Source organism: Miscanthus floridulus, chromosome 3, assembly GCF_019320115.1.
Source record: "Miscanthus floridulus cultivar M001 chromosome 3, ASM1932011v1, whole genome shotgun sequence".
In the NCBI taxonomy this organism is placed as follows: Eukaryota; Viridiplantae; Streptophyta; class Magnoliopsida; order Poales; family Poaceae; genus Miscanthus; species Miscanthus floridulus.
The window spans coordinates 17215605-17235422 of NC_089582.1; the positions used below are offsets into that span (position 1 = coordinate 17215605).

The following is a 19818-nucleotide window of genomic DNA, read 5'->3' on the forward strand; positions in this document are numbered from 1 at the left end:
TCAAATTGAATTGAATTTGCATTCAAAATTGGGTTGGAAATTAGTTTGGTAAATAGAAAATAATTTCCTTCTCCCTCCTTTGATTTTGGCCTGCTAGCCTGTTTCTTCGCGCTGGCCCAGCTCGGCCTCCCTCCCGTGCCCCACTCTCCTTAGCTTCAGCGTGGCCTGCTATGCTTTTCCCTTCCCCGCGGCCCAACTAGCTCGGCCTAGCACGCGGCCTAGTTCTCCACCGCGCCGTTCCCTCTCCTCTCGTTGACGGCTCAGCCCCACCTGTCAGCAGCACCTTCTTCCTCATGCGCGATCAGGACGGACTCGACCACCGCTGAGAGTCCGCGCCGCCCACGTTTCCTCTTTGCCTTGCGCTCCAAGCCACTTCGGGCTATAAGAATTGGATTCCCACATCGTGCCGCGCCTATCTTGAGCTTCGAAGCCACAGCTGCCCTTGCATCATGTCGAGCCTCGCTAACCCTAGCACTACCGCCATCTCCGCCACCTCACCAAGCACCGCACTGCCCTGATCCGCTTCGTGTCTTGGTAAGCTTCCTAGATGAGTTCGCCTTGCTCTCCTCTAGCTTTCGGTGGTCTTGGTTCGCTGTTTCATGGTCTATAGACTGTAATCTTAGAGTGCCGCCTGTCTCCGACCATGGCGCCGCCGTGGAGATCACCGTCGACCTCGCCGACGTTCCCCATCTCATCTAGATCTGTTTTGAGCCGTCCAATCTGAGATCAAGGGACTAGATTAGAAGATACCCTTTCGCTAGGAAATTTGCAAAAAGGCCAATACAATTAATTAGATCTTAACCCGCCGTCCCTGGTTTCTTTCAAACAGACCCCTTCTTTTTCTGTTAATAATGCCCACAGTCCTCGGCCAGATTTGAAAAATCAGATTCTATTTATTTTAATTTAAAAATCAAGTTTCCTCTATTTACAAAACAGCCACTACCTTTTATAGGCCATAAAATCTCCATTTTAACTCTGATTTGATCCGTTCAACTTGCGTTAGGTTCATAATTCCATAATCTACATATTCATACTACTGTTAAGTATGTTTTTAACTTTTAAAATTTGAGGTTAGATTCAATCTACTATTTTACTAAAGGAAATCTTGTTTAATTAATAAATTCTTCGTTGTAGCTCTGATTTTTGTGATCTTCGCGTCTGTGTGTTCGTAGTGAGACGTAGATTCGCTTTACAAACTTTTCACCTTGATTTTATGTTGATTGGTGTACTGTTCTAATCTTTAGCTTTTGTTTGCTATGCATGATTGCCTTTGGATGCTTGTATGTTCTAAACTTTTCACGACACCAGCTGAGCCACCGCCGACGCCTCCGCGCCAGAGCGCCTCCTGCTGGCCGGATCTGGGCGCGATGGCCGGCCTCCTCGTCGAATCTGGGCACCGAGAGATGGAGAGGTGCTGCTGGTGGCGCCGGAAGACGGAGAGGTGCTGGTGGTGGCGAGCAGCCGCCGTCGTCCACGCCGGATTTGGGAGCCTGCAGGAGGCGCCGCGCCACGCCCTCGCCGGAGGAGGGGCCGCGCACCCCACGCCGCATCCTCATCGAAGGACGCGCCGCGACGCACCCTCGCCGGAGGAGGGGCCGCGCACCCCGCGCCGCGCCGCGCCGCTGCCGGAGTGGAGTGGGAGATGGAGGCTCAGTGAGTGGAGAGGGAGGGGAAGGGTCGCGGCTTTCTGCGCGCCGTAGAGGAGGGGGCACGACTGTCTACGGCTAGGAGATAGGCCTAGGGAGAGTGAGCTACTAACTCTAAGTCTTGCATATATATAAACCCAGTAGAATAATGGATATGAGCTTTCTCTGGGCTAGGATCTGGGCCACTATTTATCGAGGCGGGCCATATAATCTGACCGCCTCGATTAATGTTTTAACCGAGGTGGTTGCGTTAGGAAAACCGCCTTGGTTATAAAATTTAACTGATGTGGTCGCCTTAGGTTGCCCGCCTCGGTAAATCGATTTTGCGAGGCGGTTGACTGTGATCGTCTCGGTTAATAAATTATAACCCATTGATTGAAATTCAGCCCATGGTACCATCAGCTGCTTAGCCCATTTCAAAGGCCCATGCAAGTATCCTATATTTTCCTCCTGAAGTGTCCACACTCGAATGCCTTTTTTATAGAATATAAAAAGGATTGGCTCAACCGGTCAAACTTGGAGGCCCACCAAAATAAGTTCCCTAAGAATGCCATGAGAGTGATTCGCTAAGAATGCCATGAGAGTGATTCACAGTGACAATGGCAAAGAATTCAAGAATACTCATTTTGAAACCTTTTGAGCTTCTTTGGGCCTCGAGCATCAGTTTTCCTCTCCTTATATCCCCCAGCAAAATGGTGTTGAGCGCAAGAATCGGTCCCTTGTTGAGATGGCTAGGACGATGCTCCATGAGCACAGGACTCCTAGGAGATATTGGGCCGAGGCGATCAACACAGCTTGCCATGTCTCCAATAGCATTTTTCTTCGAGCTTTCATGAAGCAGACTTCTTATGAGCTGCGATTCGGACGACCACCCAAGGAAAGTCACTTCAGGGTGTTTGGGTGCAAATGCTTCATCCTAAAACAAGGTAATTTGGACAAGTTCGAGTCCAGGTCTTCCGACGGTATTTTTCTTGGTTATGATTCTCACTCTCATGCATATCATGTTCTTAACCTTGAAACTAACCGAGCTGTAGAGACCTATGAGGTCACATTCGATGAAACCATGCCTTGTTCCACTTCTGTCTTTGATTATGTAGGTAATCATGAGATTGGTGAGAGTATCTTTGTGGAGGAGCAAGAAGATGCCGATTGGGGTGATCTCGAGCTGACTCCACTGGCTGCCCCTCTCAAGCCTATGACGTCTACTTCAGCTCACGGCCCTGATCCTTCTTCCACTACTTGGGGTCTGTTCGAGCAGCTTCCTCAGCCTGCGTAGACTGCACCTGAGGAGGTCCCAGCTGCTGTTGAGGGGGAGGCGACCTCTTCAAGGGAGGCACCACGACACATTCAGCGTCACCACCCACCTCAGACCATGATTGGCGACATCGACCAGTGAGTCACGCGGTCCAGGTCATATCACATCTTACACCTCTAGCATCGGGTCCTCTAAGACTTTGCATGTGGCGTGCGTGGCGTCCGGGTATGGTGAGAGCAACAATGGATCGATCTCAAAGAGGCCCCGTATATGGCATGTCTCACTGGTCGACCCACCGTCACCTTTCCGGGTAGCACTATCGGTGGTGACAGTAGTGGAGTCCGTTGTCGCGGTGATGTCGTCCCCGGTCGGCCATTGTCGGCGTCTTCGACGTCTCCGATGTCGACGCCCTCCACCGCCGTGCCCAGCTGCACTCGACACAGCTCCAACCGAGCCTGGCGTGTCGCCCTGAGTGTATGAGGGGTCGCGGTGACCCTAGGCAAAGCGTCGAGGTAGGGTGCCCAAGTCATCAGGAATGATGGTCCTAGCTAAACCCGCCGCCCGCAGTAGCTTGCAGTCACGTGCACGTGGCTGCTCTGTTTGTAGTCCCTGGCGAGGTGGTGGAAGCCGTGGCAGCGCACGCAACGCCGGTGCAACCGCCAAGTTGCTACCCAGTGCGAGTAGCAAAGGCAGTTGAAACATCTATCGTGGAGCTTGGGTGGGATCTTTTGAGTCTGCGACAGCTGCTTTGTGCCATGGCGATGCTCATCCGGGTCGGCCACAGGTCGCGCCTCCTACCGAGCAAGGATCTCCCACCACCCATCAACGTTAGGGATGGAGACCCATCGTCAAGAAGACGTGACACGAGGGCCAAGGCGCTGGTGGGCGGGGATGTGGCCATCCACTGGCCGAGCAGGCATGCCGCACATGCACCATCTAGGGGCATGGTTGGCTATGTTTCCAACGCCTTCGCCCATTCCTCTGCCATCCTCCATCTACTCTGCAGCAGACCAGACCCTCGAATGAGCGAGGCTAGGCGCACACGGGGGACGCAATGGGCGGTTTCGCCGGTCGACAAACAACATCTAGGTAGGCGGCGGCGAAGCGGTCATCGTCGGAATCCTCAAGACTGGCATCGTCCGCGCACCGATGACGCTTAGAGCGCCCTCCCGGGGAGTCGCTCGGGAAGAATGGGGCCATGGCTGGAGAGAGGGAGTTGATCGCAGGTGCCATAGCGTCCTCTAGGGAGCCCACAGGCCCAAAAGGTACATCCTCGGACCCGGACGATGCGGATTCGAGTAGATCGACGGAGGTCGGGGACCTACCGCCACCAGCACTCCCTTCATCGGCAGTCGTCGTCGACGACAAAGGCCAGGGCCCGGCGACCTTCGGTGCCATCCTGCACGCCGGCCCTAGCTCCGATGCCGAGCAGCTGGCCTGGCGCGTCATTGGCCCGTCACCTCTGCAGGCACCGGCGTCATGGCCACGCTATGGGGGAGGGGGCTGCTGTGGGGAAAGAAAGGAGGGGAGGGGAGGGGAGGTGGAGGTGGCCACTGTGGCCAGAGTAGCAGCCATCGCGACCGACGGCGGTGGCACCCTTGACGGGGAGGAGGCGCGGCCAGCCCACTCACGCGCTGCAGCAAGGAGTCCGCGGTGGAGGCCATGCCGCGCTCACGTGCTCATCTGAGCATGATTGAGGAGAGGGGGAAGTGGATGCAGAGAGGGGAGGGGAGGAGGAGGTGGAGGGCAGGGGAGGGGATCAGAGGGCGCCAGCGCCGGGGTGGTGGCCGGCGCCGGGGAGGCCAGGGGCTCCTAGGGTTGGGAGCGCATGGGGTGCGAGGCTCCTTGACTTGTATGGTGTGTTGTCGAGTTCGCTCATCAGAGCAAAAATTGGAGTTACTCTATACTCATACAAGAAAGAAATAAAAAAGCTCCCTATTCCTTCCATCTCTCATGTTTAATATTGTGCTTGTGTTCTTGATCCATATAACGATTTCTCAACATGCCTCAGGATAATGCTTAAGGTTGCTGAAAATTTGGACAGAACACAAGGATTAGGTCATTAGCTAGTCAAAATGCGGGGGAGCTTATCTAAAACTGAAACCCAGGTCAAACTGAAACCAAAATTACAGATTTTGTGAGTTATTTACTTTGGCTCATTTTATTTAGTTTCAGCCGGTTTTTGCTCACCCTTAGCAACAATGGAATTGGTTATGAAGTTGAAGACTACGTATACCATATAATCTTTATAAAAAACAAGACGTATATACCAGAGTAATTAAGTCGGTAACAAGTCAACGCTCAGGGACAATTGCCACCCCATTTTTTACAAGGTCAGTATATTTCATAGATGAACTGGAACCGGAACTCTGGAAGGTTAATTATCATCCACATGTTTACATTCAAGTCTCGGTTGCCGTGTTGGCTGTGTGGTTATTCCGTCCTATCCTTCTCCACTCCAGGTTCAGAATGAGACTGCAAGTCAGAGACGTGGAACGACCGGCAGGTACAGAAATTTCCACACGATGACAAGACCATCTAAAATTGACAGCCCAGACCAAGCCAAATCCACAACGCGCATCTGTGGACCCAGCCGAGGCAACTGCCACCCGCAGTCGACTCGTTGCTGGACCTAATGTTGGTTGAAGTGGCGATCTAAATTCCGCCATCAAACTGTCGCTCCGCTTCACAAACAGGCCATCGGGACATGGCCACCTTCGTGGCTGACAATCCTAGCGATGTCCAGCCGGTCTTGACTTCGCCTAGGGAAATGGAGATGCTGGGCGCGCCGAGGGACTTCGCGAGAGATGACGACGTGGGTGGGCCAGCGTCGCCGGGTCGTGTCGAAACGCTGGAGGCGCGGCTTTGCCTTCCGTTGCAGACGCCCCTCATCCCCGGACCACCTAGGCTGTGTAGGCCTAGGATGCCGGTCTCCATTCGGTCGCTGCGGCGCAGTGAATGCCTTGCGGCGAAGCCACGCGAGGCGGACTCCACCAAGCAGTCTCAATGTGTGCTCATGCAGAACCTGGGAGTGGTAGCTAGCTCGACCAACGTCGACTCTGAGACGGTGCGCAAGAACAAATCTACCTTCCGGGAACCGTTGTCGGCCTCCACGCAGGAAGCGCTGCAGCTTCTTTTCGGTGGGGAATTTGACCCATTGGCCATGAACTTAGATATGATCGGGATGGACGAGGTTTGAGGTGTTTCCTTCTTTTAGTCGTAAAATTGTATTTTGTGTAATCACAACCACGTGCGAGTAGCGTGAGAGGTGTGGGCTGTAGGTTTCGGTAATCTTTGAATTATTGTAACTTCACAGTTTTGTAACAAAAGTTTCTACTCCAGCTTAATGAAAAACGTGCCAAGGCACGATCTCGAAAAAAAATACTCCATGTATGTGTCCAAAAAGATTACCAAACACAAGGATTAGGTCATCATTACCTAGTCAAAATGTGTGGGAGGTGTGCTTAGGGGCAGCTCCACAACATATTGGTTTTCCACAACTAAAAAACGGATCACATGGAACCCAAATGACAGATTGTTGTGGTTGCTTTTGCTCATTTTTTTAGGTTCAGCCGATTTTTGCTCACCTCTAGCAGAATGAGACCGCAGTATTTGTGAAAAAGGACGTATATATCACAACCAGCCCTTGTTTAGTTGCCCGATTTTGGACAACCAAAATCACTGTGCCAGCACGGTAGACCACTGTAGCATTTTGTTTGTATTTGGTAATAATTGTCCAATCGTTGACTAATTAGGCTCAAAACGTTCGTCTCGTAAAGTACGACCAAACTGTGTAATTAGTTTTTTGATTTCGTCAATATTTAGTACTCCATGCATATACCGTAAGTTTGATGTGACGGAGAATCTTCTTTTTGCATAGTGTTAAAGTTTGGATCCGGTGGTAAGTCAACAACCGTGGCACCAACGGCAAGTACAGGATTTTCCACACGCCATGACAGGACCACCAAACTTAAATTGAATTGACAGCCCACCAAAGCCACAACGCGCATTTGTTTGTTAGGCCTTAGTATTTGGCACTGTAGTACTTTCGTTTGTATTTGATAATTATTGTCCAATTATGGCTTAACTAAGCTCAAAAGATTCGTCTCGTAATTTACAATCAAACTGTGTAATTAGTTATTTTTTTATCTACATTTAATACTCCATGCATGTGTTTAAATATTTGATGCGATGAAGAGAGAGTGAAAAAATTTGCAATCTAAGCAAGGCCTTAGACAAATTATTATTTTGAACCGAGCCAAGATTCCGCCTGCATAAATAAAGCTAGGTTAGCATATTTGCAGAGTACGCTGCAGTACTCTGCTGCTGCTTTCCAAAGTCCAATGATGTTCTCCAAAAGCTTGGCCTTTGCCATTCCGTTCCTGCTCCCACTTGTCCTCGCCACCATCGCCGACGAGGAGTTCGTGTTCAATGGATTCAGTGATTCTTCCGGCTGGGACCTCCAAGGTTCGGCTGTAATGCTGAAAAATGGTATCCTCAGCCTCGGCACCACCAACGCCGGTATAGTCCAACCCAAGAGCCATGCTTTCTATCCTTCTCCGTTCCAGATGCGTAACCTCACCGACAGCTCTATCTTCTCCTTCTCCGCCACCTTCGCCTTCTCTATACTTCCTTCCGATGGTGACGACTCGCCAAACAGCCTATACAGATACAGTAGTACAGGCGACGGAATTACCTTTGTCATCGCCCCAAACACCAGCTTCACCAATGTAACCAGTTATGGCTCCTTCGGTCTTCTTGACCCCAACAACAATGGCAAATTGTCAAATCACCTGGTCTCCATTGAGCTAGATATCAGATACAACAGAGAGTTTGGTGACATAGATGACAACCATGTTGGCATCAACATTAACAGCTTGAATTCTTCAGTATCCTCTCCAGCAGGCTACTACACGGATGATACATTCTCTGATTTGCACCCACTGCGGCTGTCCAGTGGCAAGAAGATGCAAGTATGGATAGATTATGACCAAAGGCTTATGCAACTCAACGTCAGTCTGGCTCCTATCCCACAACCAAAGCCCAAGCACTCTTTGCTATCTCACACTATTGATCTTTCGCAAGTGCTGCTAGATTACATGTATGTCGGCTTCTCATCATCGTCCTGGGATAGTTATAGTGGTTTCATTCTCGGCTGCAGCTTCAAGATGAACGGAGAACCTGCATCACTTGACTACTCCAAGTTGCCGAGAGTAAATACAACCCAACCTGTTACCTCCAGACGTCGGCCGTTCCTGTTTCCGTCTGCGTCTCAGTCTTTTAAAGTTGCTTTTCCTATCTTGTTTTTTCTTGGTTCAGCTGGGACCCTAATACTGCTTGTGCCCATCATCCTAGTTGTGAGAAGATGCTACAGGTACCGGGAGATCCGTGAGGACTGGGAGCTCGAGTTCGGACCCCACCGGTTCTCATACAAGGACCTATTCCATGCAACAGATGGCTTTAAGGACAAGCAGTTGCTTGGGACAGGGGGATTTGGGAAGGTATACAAAGGACTGCTTCAATTATCAAAGCAGGAGGTTGCAGTGAAGGTCATGTCCCACGACTCCAAGCAAGGGATGAAAGAGTTTGTTGCAGAGGTTGTAAGTATGGGCCGCCTTCGGCATCGTAACCTTGTGCAGTTACTTGGGTATTGCCGTCGCAAAGGTGAATTGTTGCTGGTCTACGAGTACATGCCAAATGGTAGCCTTGATAAGCACTTGTACAACCTCGACCCGGAGAAGCCTTCCTTGGGTTGGGCTCTTAGGTTCGAGATCATCAAGGGTGTGGCATCAGGGCTCTTTTACCTGCATGAGGAATGGGAGCAGGTTGTCATACACCGGGATGTCAAGGCAAGCAACGTGCTTCTTGATGGTGAGATGAACGGACGACTAGGTGACTTTGGCCTAGCTAGGTTGCACGACCATGGAGTTGAGGCACATACAACATGTGTTGCAGGAACTAGGGGCTACATATCACCCGAATTAGCAAGGCTTGGAAAGGCCACAAAAGCAACTGATGTGTTCGCGTTCAGCGCGTTCATCCTGGAGGTTGCCTGTGGTAGGCGACCGGTCGGGATGAATTCCCATGGTGAACCTCAACTCCTGGTGGATTTCGTGCTGAAGTTTTGGCAGCGCGATCTGATTGTTTGCATGATGGATCCTAGGTTGGGAGAAGAATATGTGATGGAGGAGGCAGAGCTGGTGCTGAAGCTTGGGCTTCTTTGCTCACACCCATCCCCAGTCAACAGGCCAAGCATGAGGCTTGTCATGCAGTATTTATGTGGTGACACTCCATTCCCGGAGATGCCAGATGCTTATCTGAACATCAGGAGCATGAGTGAGCTGCACAACAATGAAATTGCCTCTGGTGAATACGATCTCCAGTATACCTCAGTCCAGACCAGTATAAGCAGTCTCTCAGGAGGGAGATGAAATCATCGATAAAATAATGTATGATGTGCTTGTCATGGAGTAGGATAAGTTGGAAGAGTGTAGAATGGCTTGCTTCATATATACCTGTACTCTGTACTGTCTTTATGAATGCCAATGTCAATGATTCCTCCCTTCTTTCAGCTACCAGTGTGATTAAACTGCTAGAGTACACTCCCAACATTTTGTCCAGGTAGCTGTACCATTACAAGATGCACTGTTGCATCCATGTTATTGCTCAAACACCAAATCAACACTTTCTCAAAAAAATACAAGTACTAGGGATACAATTGTAGAGGACTGGAATGGTGGGAGCAGGGGATTGAGATAGGAAGAATCAGAGCATGGGGAGGCAGCAACGTGGGAGAAGAGAACCCAGGCTGATGACTTTGTTCCGTTCGTTGATGCCCTACTGCAGCTGTGACTCTACATTCTAATGTAATCCATACTTCACATTTGGGCATGGGTCTACAGGTAGCCCATTGGTTCAGGCTGGAAGCACAGTCCTTTGGGCCCAAACATGTTCATTGCATGCACACAACATAGTCTATTGTTCTTCATTGCCATCCTAACGCTTAACTTAATTCCACAATTTGGATTATCCATGGTAAAGCTTTTGGTAAAAGATCCAAGCTAATTAATGATACTTTCGGTCTACAGTTGTAGAGGTACACCATAAGTTCATGACAAGTAAATACTCAGGGACACCGACTGATTGGAGAAATAAAAAAATGGCAATCTCATGCTTCATACAGATTCACCACAGAAGTTGCCAATATAAACGTTTTGCATGCCTAGCTCCTAGTTAGCAATGAGAATTGTGAAGCAAAGCTACATAATCCACTCCTCCAAGCTAGTAAGTTACTAACAGAAAGAGCTAATCCACAGTAGAACACAAAGTACAAAACACAGCTATACACTCATTATAAGGCTCAATACAAAAGTAAGACAATAATTTAGCTGACTCTCAAAGAAAAATAGTAATTTAGCAGCGTAGGATGTTCTTACATTGTCATCATGAAGCTCAAAGTAGCCCCACCACAGGCGCCCATCCCTTGCTTCATGTAAACCCAGTATCCACAACCCTGCACTAGAGAATAGAGAGGAAAACTGAATCCAACAGCAACCGATGAAGTGAAATTAACACTATCACAAAGCATAATTTTCTGAAAACACAAATTGATCCTTTTCCAGAAAATGTGCAGCTCAAAATTAAAGTTAGCCAGTGAGGGAAGTTTCATGAACCAACAGCACAACATATAGTTGTTTCACTCCTTCTGGCTAGCATTGAGCATTGTGATGTAAAGGTACAGAACCCTTTTATCCAATCTTTACTAGATATAGCATCTAAAGAACAGAAATCTCCATTTCCATATAAGGTGTGACATGAAGTTTGTGCTAACGCCTTAAATCAGGACTTAGCAATGACTTGAGATTATCATGCAGAAGCACCCTCCTGGACTTCACAAGTTTACATGTAAATCTCTGTGTTGCGAAATCCCAAGGCTTACAACAGCGATTTACTGGATCCGTACAACCAAAAACTACTACAAACTAGAACTAGAAGGCTCAATCCTATCTATAATCAGAAACTCCAGTAGAGAGAAAAACGAACAAGACAGCTAGTTAGGCAAAGATCTAGTCACCGGGAGGAAGCAACTGCAATCGAGACCAAGCAGACGACGGAGGAGTCGGGGTCGTTGCCGCCGCCGCCGCCGCCGAGTCGAACGGCTTAGCCGCAGTAACTGCTCGGCTCAACGCCGGCCCCGGCGCCGCCTCCTAGGGCCCTCGTAGAGTGCATTTCAGAGCCGGAGGAGCCACCTTGCATTGAGCCGTGAGGCGGTGACCGGCAGGCGTTGCCAGCGACGGCGCTCGGGCGGCGACGGCGCGATGCAGAGTATGCGGTCGGCGGCGAGCGCTGGAAGCCCATATGAAAAGTTTTTTTTTAAGGCAGCCCATTTTCTATTTGAGGAACTTTTAGAGCAGGCCAGATGGGCCTAGTAGCTCATGTTCTCTTCGGCTTACAATGGCCCAGCTTAGAAGCAGCACTTGACCATAGCAGTACCTCTCTGTACACAAATGAAATGAAGGCGTGTCTACACTCTTACCAAACTTTACAATTGACCGACAATTAGTTGAATTACAGTCATGTTCGATATATAAAAGCTGCACCAATCAAAATAATTGAAATAAAGGAGGCCATAGAACCAAGTTGTGAAAGGCAACAGCCAATAAAAAAAGTACTCTCTCCGTTTAAAATTATAAGATATTTTAACTTTTCTAGATTCATAGCAATTTGCTATGCACCTAGACATATTTTATGTCTAGATATATGATAAAAACTATGAATTTAGAAAAGACAAAATGTCTTATAATTTAGGAAAGGAAGTATAATACTCCGTAGTTCTTGATGATGATGACACACACACATACACAAAAAGAGAAGGCGGACATTACTCAACAAATAATTATTGGGCCTCCTCGTTTGCGCTTGAAGGCAGCCGTTTGGGCTGCTGCCGCCGCCAGCGCAAGACACAAAAGCACTGTATCTACAGTGAGAAATGAGAATAAAGCAGTCGCACCGCTGCCGAAAAAGCCAGACGATCGAACAGACCCATCTAGTTAGTTGACCAAACCCCAAAAATTTAAGTTGACCAAACCCCAAAAATTTAAGTGTATCAGTCCATCAGGAAAGCATATCATCAGGATTAGTCACTGTCTCCCTGGGCCCCATGTGAAATCGACAGCAGGACGGCGGCGTCAACGGGCAACCATCAATCCTCTTAGACGGTCTTCAATAACAGGACCTAAACCCAAAACGAATAGCAAGAGATTCAAAATTAGCCTCCAATAGAGTACCTAAACGAAAGACCTATTTTGGGTTGCCATACAACCTAAATATAAGTATCCTCCCTCCTGAAAACTCATTTGCAGAAATGATTTTCTTTTGTGTCTTGTTGTTGAAGAAGATGTCAAATAGATATCTAACCTTTTATTTATAGCGCTATTTAAAGGATAAATGTGTTTTTTATTTTAGACGTTGTCGTTGAAGATAGGGTTGGATAAGCCAATGTAAGCACGGCATCGACGGCGGCATCTCCAGAAGATTGTGATTTGACTGCATATATATCTGCTCCTACTGCAGAGCTGGAGAAAGAGAAGGCCCGGCCCCCTCTTTCACGGTCAGTGAAATATATGCAAAAGGGACCTCGCAACCAGTCAGTGCACGTCCGAGCTTCCAAAGCGATATGCTGCATTTGTTCTAGGCGCCTCTTGTAGGTATCACACTCGAGGTATGATTGTGAAACTTCAGTGTAGCTAGTACGTTTGACTGCGTCTAGTCTACGCTAGTCTTGTGAAAACTACCGATGCAAACAATATTGCCCTCCGCGATCTTAGGATTATATTATGTATGTTCAAGCATACCGGCCGGTTAATTCTCACCTCACAGAGACATGGAAAAAAAAGGATATATCGTAAAGTCTTTGAAGATGCATAGACATCTAGCTATCAGTTCAGTAAACTACTAATTAGATTTATTTTATTGTATGGGGAAAAATATCTAGCTTCAAAAATAGTTTAAAAATAATAACCTTATAAGTTTAAAAATATTTTTAGATATGTCTCCCTTTTATAGTCTCGAGAAGGCTCTATCAAGAATCATCACTAAAAATGGATTCTGAGTCTGTCCGTTCTTAGAAATCGATTTTTACGTGGTTGAAAAGTCTAGCCGATGTCTAGAAAGATAGTAGGTTTTCTAGCCACCTGTCGGTGTAGGAAATGATCAACACGTAAATATTTGTAGTTTTGATGTATGTTGTGATCGGAGGTGGCCTAGCACTCAATGACATATGCTTTATACTGGTTCAGGCAACGTGCCCTACGTCCAGTTTGAGTCGGTCAGATGACTTTATTCCTGAGCTCAAGTGCTTCGAAGTTTGCTTGTGGGGTTACAAACAGAAGGGAGAAAGATGGAGGGTACAAGAGGTCCGATCGGACTCTGGTCTGAAGGGCCGAGAGTGACGGAAGCTCTGCTATGTGCTAAGTGTTCGAGCGTGTGCTCGGTATAATTTTAGAGTGTCTAAAGTTACAGATGATGAATCAATGTAAGTGAACTTGATCGATCCCTTTGTTGGAAGAGAGCTCATCCCCTTTTATAGATGAAGGGGATGGTCCTTACAAGTGAGAGGGAGAGAGTACGTATGCTGCTAAGTCTTGATACCCACGCCGGCGCGTACAAAATGATGGTAGACGCCCACAATACTGTTTAATGTCAGATGCATGTGGGAGGTTGCGTCGTCTTCTTCTGGTATGGCAGATGTCAGTGCCTGCCTCACTGTTGATACCCAGAGGCATGCAGGGTGTTTTTACCATGTTCGCCAGGTACGGTAAATATCGACGTCCACAACATTATTGGTGCCTCAGAGGCATGTGGGGGGAGCCTTACCGTGTTTGTCCAGTATGGGGGTTGATGGTGCCCACATACACTATAGGGGAAATGTCGGCGCCTACAACACTGCTTGGGTTCTGTCAAGCCAAGGGAGGTCGCAGGGTACTGTCCTGTAGGTGTATAGGGTACGGTCCTCGGTATTGCGGTTGACTTTGAGTGCCCTGCCTTACTTTCTCCATCCGTTTCCTGGTCCTTACCGAGCGAGCATCCCCGGTCGGTTGGTCCCAGTCGACTCTGATTGCGCCAGCCGGAGAGGAGCTGTAAGCAGGGGTTTGGCGCATTCCCGGTCGGAGAAGCGGGTCGAAGTCGGAAGTGGTGTTTTGGCCAGGCCTTCCGATCGGAGAGGCCGTCCGGAGGTGGGCCGGTGACGGAAGCGAGCGTTGTTCCTCCTTTGTGAGGCCTTCCGGTTGGAGAGGCGGGTCAGAGTTGGAAGTAGGCGTCTTTCCTCCTCGGCCAGGCCTTCCGGTTAGAGATTTGGATTGTCCTTCTGGCCTATCATTTAGGTGTTTGGGCTAGCCTAAGACTTACGCGTCGTTCGCAACGTTGTCCGCTGGGCCGAGCCTTTGCTGGAAAGCCGGTCCAAGAGGGACCCTGGGTTTATGAACCCGACAGGAGCCCCCGAGCTCCTGGACGATTCGGGTAGAATCGTCTAGGGGATTTCTGTCTTGACGACAGGTCCGCGCGAGTGCACCCGCGGATGTAGCCCTTGAGCCCCTGGGCGATTCGGGTAGAATCGTCTGGGGTTTTTCGTGTTGCCAGCGGAGGAGGTTTCGTTTCGTCAGCGGGTGCGCGCGAGCGTACCCACGGGTGTAGCCCCCGAGCCCCCGGGTGATTCGGGCAGGATCGCCTGGGGGGTTTTGTTAGTGGGCGTGTGTGCGTGCATTTTAGTTGAGGCAGAGTCGTCAACCAAGGTGTTGTGCGCAGCCGAGGCGGTTTTTTAGGGATCAGGCGAGACGGAGCTCGCCGATCCTAGCGTCGGTGCAGCCCGCGCAGCCGATGCAGTTAGTTTAGGGATCGGCCGAGATGGAGCTCGTGGATCCTAGCGTCGGTGCAGCCCGCGCAGCCGAGACAGTTAGTTTAGGGATTATGCGAGACGAAGCTCGTGGATCCTGGCGTCGGTACAACCCGCGCAGCCGAGGCAGTTAGTTTAAGGATCGGGCGAGACGGAGCTCGCGGATCGTAGCATCGGTGTAGCCTGCGCAGCCGAGGCAGTTAGGTTAGGGATCGGGCGAGACGAAGCTCGTGGATCCTAGCGTCGGTGCAGCCCGCGCAGCCGAGGCGTTTTGGGTGTCTTGAGCCCCTGAGCCCTGTTGGGCTCGATAGGAGTCGGTTTGAGTTTGGTGCGTTACCCCGTCCTCGGTTTCTCACAACCGGAGGGGCTGAGCTAACGTCGCTTGCCTCGATGGCTCGGGCTTGAGTGACGCGCTCGGTGAGCTCGCTAACGGGTATGATCGAGTGAAATCCGGGTCCATCGTTCGTGACGGGGTTGGCATAGTCCTCTTGTGATATTCCACTGCTCCTTAACCTGTAACTCGGCAGATGCCTGGGTCGTTCCGAAGACCGACCCAGGTGGCCCGCTGGCCTCCCCTCGATGGAGATTCTGTGGGTTTGGCAAGGTTTAGGATCGAACGAGAAGGTTGAGATGACCCTGTCCTGCTTCGGGGCAGACTAGGGCGAGGGCCGCTTGGGCTCATCTACGTTTTCTCCCCTGGCTCTGTTTGATGCGAGGCGGCCTTGAGCCCTTCGTGGGTCGGCCTTCGAACCCCGGTCAGTCGTTGCTCATGTTGAATGAGGCAACTGCCGCTTCGTGACGCAACACGGAGCGTTGTGATGCATTTAACCGCATATGCGATGCGCCCCCGAGCGCTTGGGCGATTCGAGGTAGAATCGTCTAGGGGGCGCGGGTGTATGAATGCGTGTATGGATGTATGAATAATTATATAAAGAAATAGTGGGGGTTGGTAATGTTACCTTGATGACTCGAGTGACAGGGTTTGAAGAGCTCCAATCAGAAATGTTCGACCGGGATCCATGCTCGTCGTTCATGACGGAGTCGGCATGGCCCACATGGGGCGTCCCTTTGCTCCTTACCTGTCTCTCGGCATTTTCCTGAGCCGTTCGATTGACCTAGGAAGCCCGATGGTCTCTCCTGGCGGAGATCCCTTTGTTTGGGTCTTTCCAAGTCCCGCCTGGGAAGGCGGAGGGCCGCCTACGCGTGGTGGTGCTTTGTTTCTCACGTCCGGTCATGCGGTAGTGGTGGGCCATACCTTAGGCCATGTCCCGTCTGACCAGGCGCCGTTTCATCGGGCAGGGTGCGTCCCATCGGTCAGGGCGCATCCTGTCATTTCTCATCCGCATTGAATAGGAAGAGAGAGGGTTTTCGCCCTCGTCGTTTCACCTTTCCCCGATCGCCGCGCCTTTCCCAACTGTTGTGCCCCTTTCTTTAAGTAGAAGGGAGAGGGCTTTCGCCCCGTTCCTTCGCCTATTCCTCATTTGCCGTCTCTTCTCTTTCTTCCTTCTCGTCAAGAGTGTCTGAGTGTCGCGGTGGTTCATAGGAGAAAAAGGGGAGAGCGAGGGAGAGGGGAAAACTCACAAATCCATTCGCGAATCTAGAGCGAAATGTCGGGCTGGAGGTCATCGGTTGTGAGGGAGTCGGTGCTGGAGGCCTTCGCCGAGAAGGGGTTTCTGCCGCCGAAGGAGGTGGGGCACTGGAGGGCTCCCGGGAGGGAGGATTTCCCGCAACCTCAGGCCGGCAAGATTGTTTCCTTCCTCGCCTTCCATGAGCGCGGGTTAGGATACCCCGCGCACTAGTTCCTGCGTGGGCTCCTCAATGAGTGGGGCCTGGAGCTGCAGCACCTTAATCCGACTGGGGTGCTGCATATCACCGGCTTCATCACCATGTGCGAGGCCTTCCTCGAAATGGAGCCGCACGTGGACTTCTTTCGGTGGATGTTCTTCGGGCGAACTTTGTCGGTGGGGAATCCGCCCGAGACCGCGCTGATGGGGGGCTTCGTGCTATAGAAGAAACTGAGCGCATGGGGTCGTACCCTGTGTATATCCCCTACGATTCCAATCAGGGGTGGCACGGGGAATGGTTCTACATCAGGAACCCGGCGGAGGCGCCGTTCCCCCTTTCACTGGCAGGAGGCCAGAGAAGCTGGACAGCTGGTCGTGGGCCCCGCCAGTCGGCAGAAGAAGAAGGTGGAGATTATCGAGGCGGAGCTCCAGAAGCTCGTGCGGCGTGGCCTTGGCGGGGTGCGGGTGTTCCACACCCTCTTCTGCCATTGGGTTGCTCCGCTGGCGGAGAGGACGCGGCCGATGTGGAAGTACAGCGGCCCGATGGACCCCGACCTTGCGTTGCCAGAGGAGCTGTCGAACGACGAGGTCTGGAGTTGCCTTGACCGGGTGCTGCAGCTGTGGCCTAAGGAGAACGTTGATGGAAAGCCCTAACCTCTTAACTCCTCGGTGGTGTCCAAACTGGTATGCTCCCCTCTCTTTACTCCGTGTTCTTTTCCCCTTTGTTCTCCTGTTTTTTGATTGAGTCACCTATTTTCGTAGGGACTTGGAGTTTATAAGTCCCGGCCGCACCTTCCGAAGGGGCCGGAGGGCGTCGCTCGAGGAAATCTAGAAAAGAAATAAACGTGAAATGATTCCATTATATCTAAGAAATTGTCTTCCCTTTTTGTCCTTCTAATAAAGTTGATCAGGCAATGAATTGAAATTTTGTGGTTTGGTAACCATGTCAATCCCCATCTCTAGTGTAACACCCTAAAAAATTGCATAATTTTTAAATAGGAGGAAATGATTTAACTACGCATTTTGTGAGCATTGAAATTTAGAAAAATAATAATTTTTATCAAATTAAAATTAAATATAAGGTTTACCTACATGTTTATGCATTCATGCTACCGCATATTATTTTGTATTGTGTGTTTTGAAATCAGATTTCAAATTGAATTGAATTTGCATTCAAAATTGGGTTGGAAATTAGTTTGGTAAATAGAAAATAATTTCCTTCTCCCTCCTTTGATTTTGGCCTGCTGGCCCATTTCTTCGCGCTGGCCCAGCTCGGCCTCCCTCCCGTGCCCCACTCTCCTTAGCTTCAGCGCGGCCTTGCTCTGCTTTTCCCTTCCCCGCAGCCCAACTAGCTCGGCCCAGCACGCGGCCCAGTTCTCCACCGCGCCGTTCCCTCTCCTCTCGTTGACGGCTCAAGCCCCACCTGTCAGCAGCACCTTCTTCCTCACGTGCGATCGGGACGGACTCGACCACCGCCGGGAGTCCGCGCCGCCCACGTTTCCTCTTTGCCTTGCGCTCCAAGCCACTTCGAGCTATAAGAATTGGATTCCCGCATCGTGCCGCGCCTATCTTGAGCTTCGAAGCCGCAGCTGCCCTTGCATCGCGTCGAGCCTCGCTAACCCTAGCACCGTCCGCCATCTCCGCCGCCTCGCCAAGCACCGCACTGCCCTCATCCGCTTCGTGCCTTGGTAAGCTTCCTAGACGAGTTCGCCTTGCTCTCCTCTAGCTTCCGGTGGTCTTGGTTCGCTGTTTCATGGTCTATAGACTGTAATCTCAGAGTGCCGCCTGTCTCCGACCATGGCGCCGTCGTGGAGATCACCGTCGACCTCGCCGACGTTCCCCATCTCATCCAGATCTGTTTTGAGCCGTCCAATCTGAGATCAAGGGACTAGATTAGAAGATACCCTTTCGCTAGGAAATTTGCAAAAAGGCCAATACAATTAATTAGATCTTAACCCGCCGTCCCTGGTTTCTTTCAAACGGACCCCTTCTTTTTCTGTTAATAATGCCCACAGTCCTCGGCCAGATTTGAAAAATCAGATTCTATTTATTTTAATTTAAAAATCAAGTTTCCTCTATTTACAAAACTGCCACTACCTTTTATAGGCCATAAAATCTCCATTTTAACTCTGATTTGATCCGTTCAACTTGCGTTAGGTTCATAATTCCATAATCTACATATTCATACTACTGTTAAGTATGTTTTTAACTTTTAAAATTCGAGGTTAGATTCAATCTACTATTTTACTAAAGGAAATCTTGTTTAATTAATAAATTCTTCGTTGTAGCTCTGATTTTTGTGATCTTCGCGTCTGTGTGTTCGTAGTGAGACGTAGATTCGCTTTACAAACTTTTCACCTTGATTTTATGTTGATTGGTGTACTGTTCTAATCTTTAGCTTTTGTTTGCTATGCATGATTGCCTTTGGATGCTTGTATGTTCTAAACTTTTCACGACACCAGCTGAGCCACCGCCGACGCCTCCGCGCCAGAGCGCCTCCTGCTGGCCGGATCTGGGCGCGATGGCCGGCCTCCTCGTCGGATCTAGGCGTCGGGAGATGGAGAGGTGCTGCTGGTGGCGCCGGAAGACGGAGAGGTGCTGGTGGTGGCGAGCAGCCGCCGTCGTCCACGCCGGATTTGGGAGCCTGCAGGAGGCGCCGCGCCACGCCCTCGCTGGAGGAGGGGCCGCGCACCCCGCGCCGCATCCTCATCGAAGGACGTGCCGCGACGCACCCTCGCCAGAGGAGGGGCCGCGCACCCCGCGCCGCACCGCGCCGCCGCCGGAGTGGAGTGGGAGAGGGAGGCCGGAGTGGAGATAGAGAGGGAGTGGGAGATGGAGGCTCGGTGAGTGGAGAGGGAGGGGAAGGGTCGCGGCTTTCTGCGCGCCGTAGAGGAGGGGGCGCGACTGTCTACGGCTGGGAGATAGGCCTAGGGAGAGTGAGCTACTAACCCTAAGTCTTGCATATATATAAACCCAGTAGAATAATGGATATGAGCTTTCTCTGGGCTAGGATCTAGGCCACTATTTATCGAGGCGGGCCTTATAATCTGACCGCCTCGATTAATGTATTAACCGAGGTGGTTGCGTTAGGAAAACCGCCTTGGTTATAAAATTTAACTGATGTGGTTGCCTTAGGTTGCCCGCCTCGGTAAATCGATTTTGCGAGGCGGATTGACTGTGATCGTCTCGGTTAATAAATTATAACCCATTGATTGAAATTCAGCCCATGGTACCATCAGCTGC

The 19818-nt window shown here is 50.3% G+C and overlaps 1 protein-coding gene across 1 annotated transcript; it reads left to right on the plus strand.

The window, feature by feature from the left end:
- Positions 1–7225: 7225 nt before the first annotated feature.
- LOC136541408 (L-type lectin-domain containing receptor kinase SIT2-like) lies at positions 7226–9698 on the plus strand. The gene has a single exon (XM_066533256.1). The coding sequence runs from the start codon at positions 7245–7247 to the stop codon at positions 9330–9332; it is 2088 nt and encodes a 695-aa protein (XP_066389353.1). The 5' UTR covers positions 7226–7244; the 3' UTR covers positions 9333–9698.
- Positions 9699–19818: the final 10120 nt, after the last annotated feature.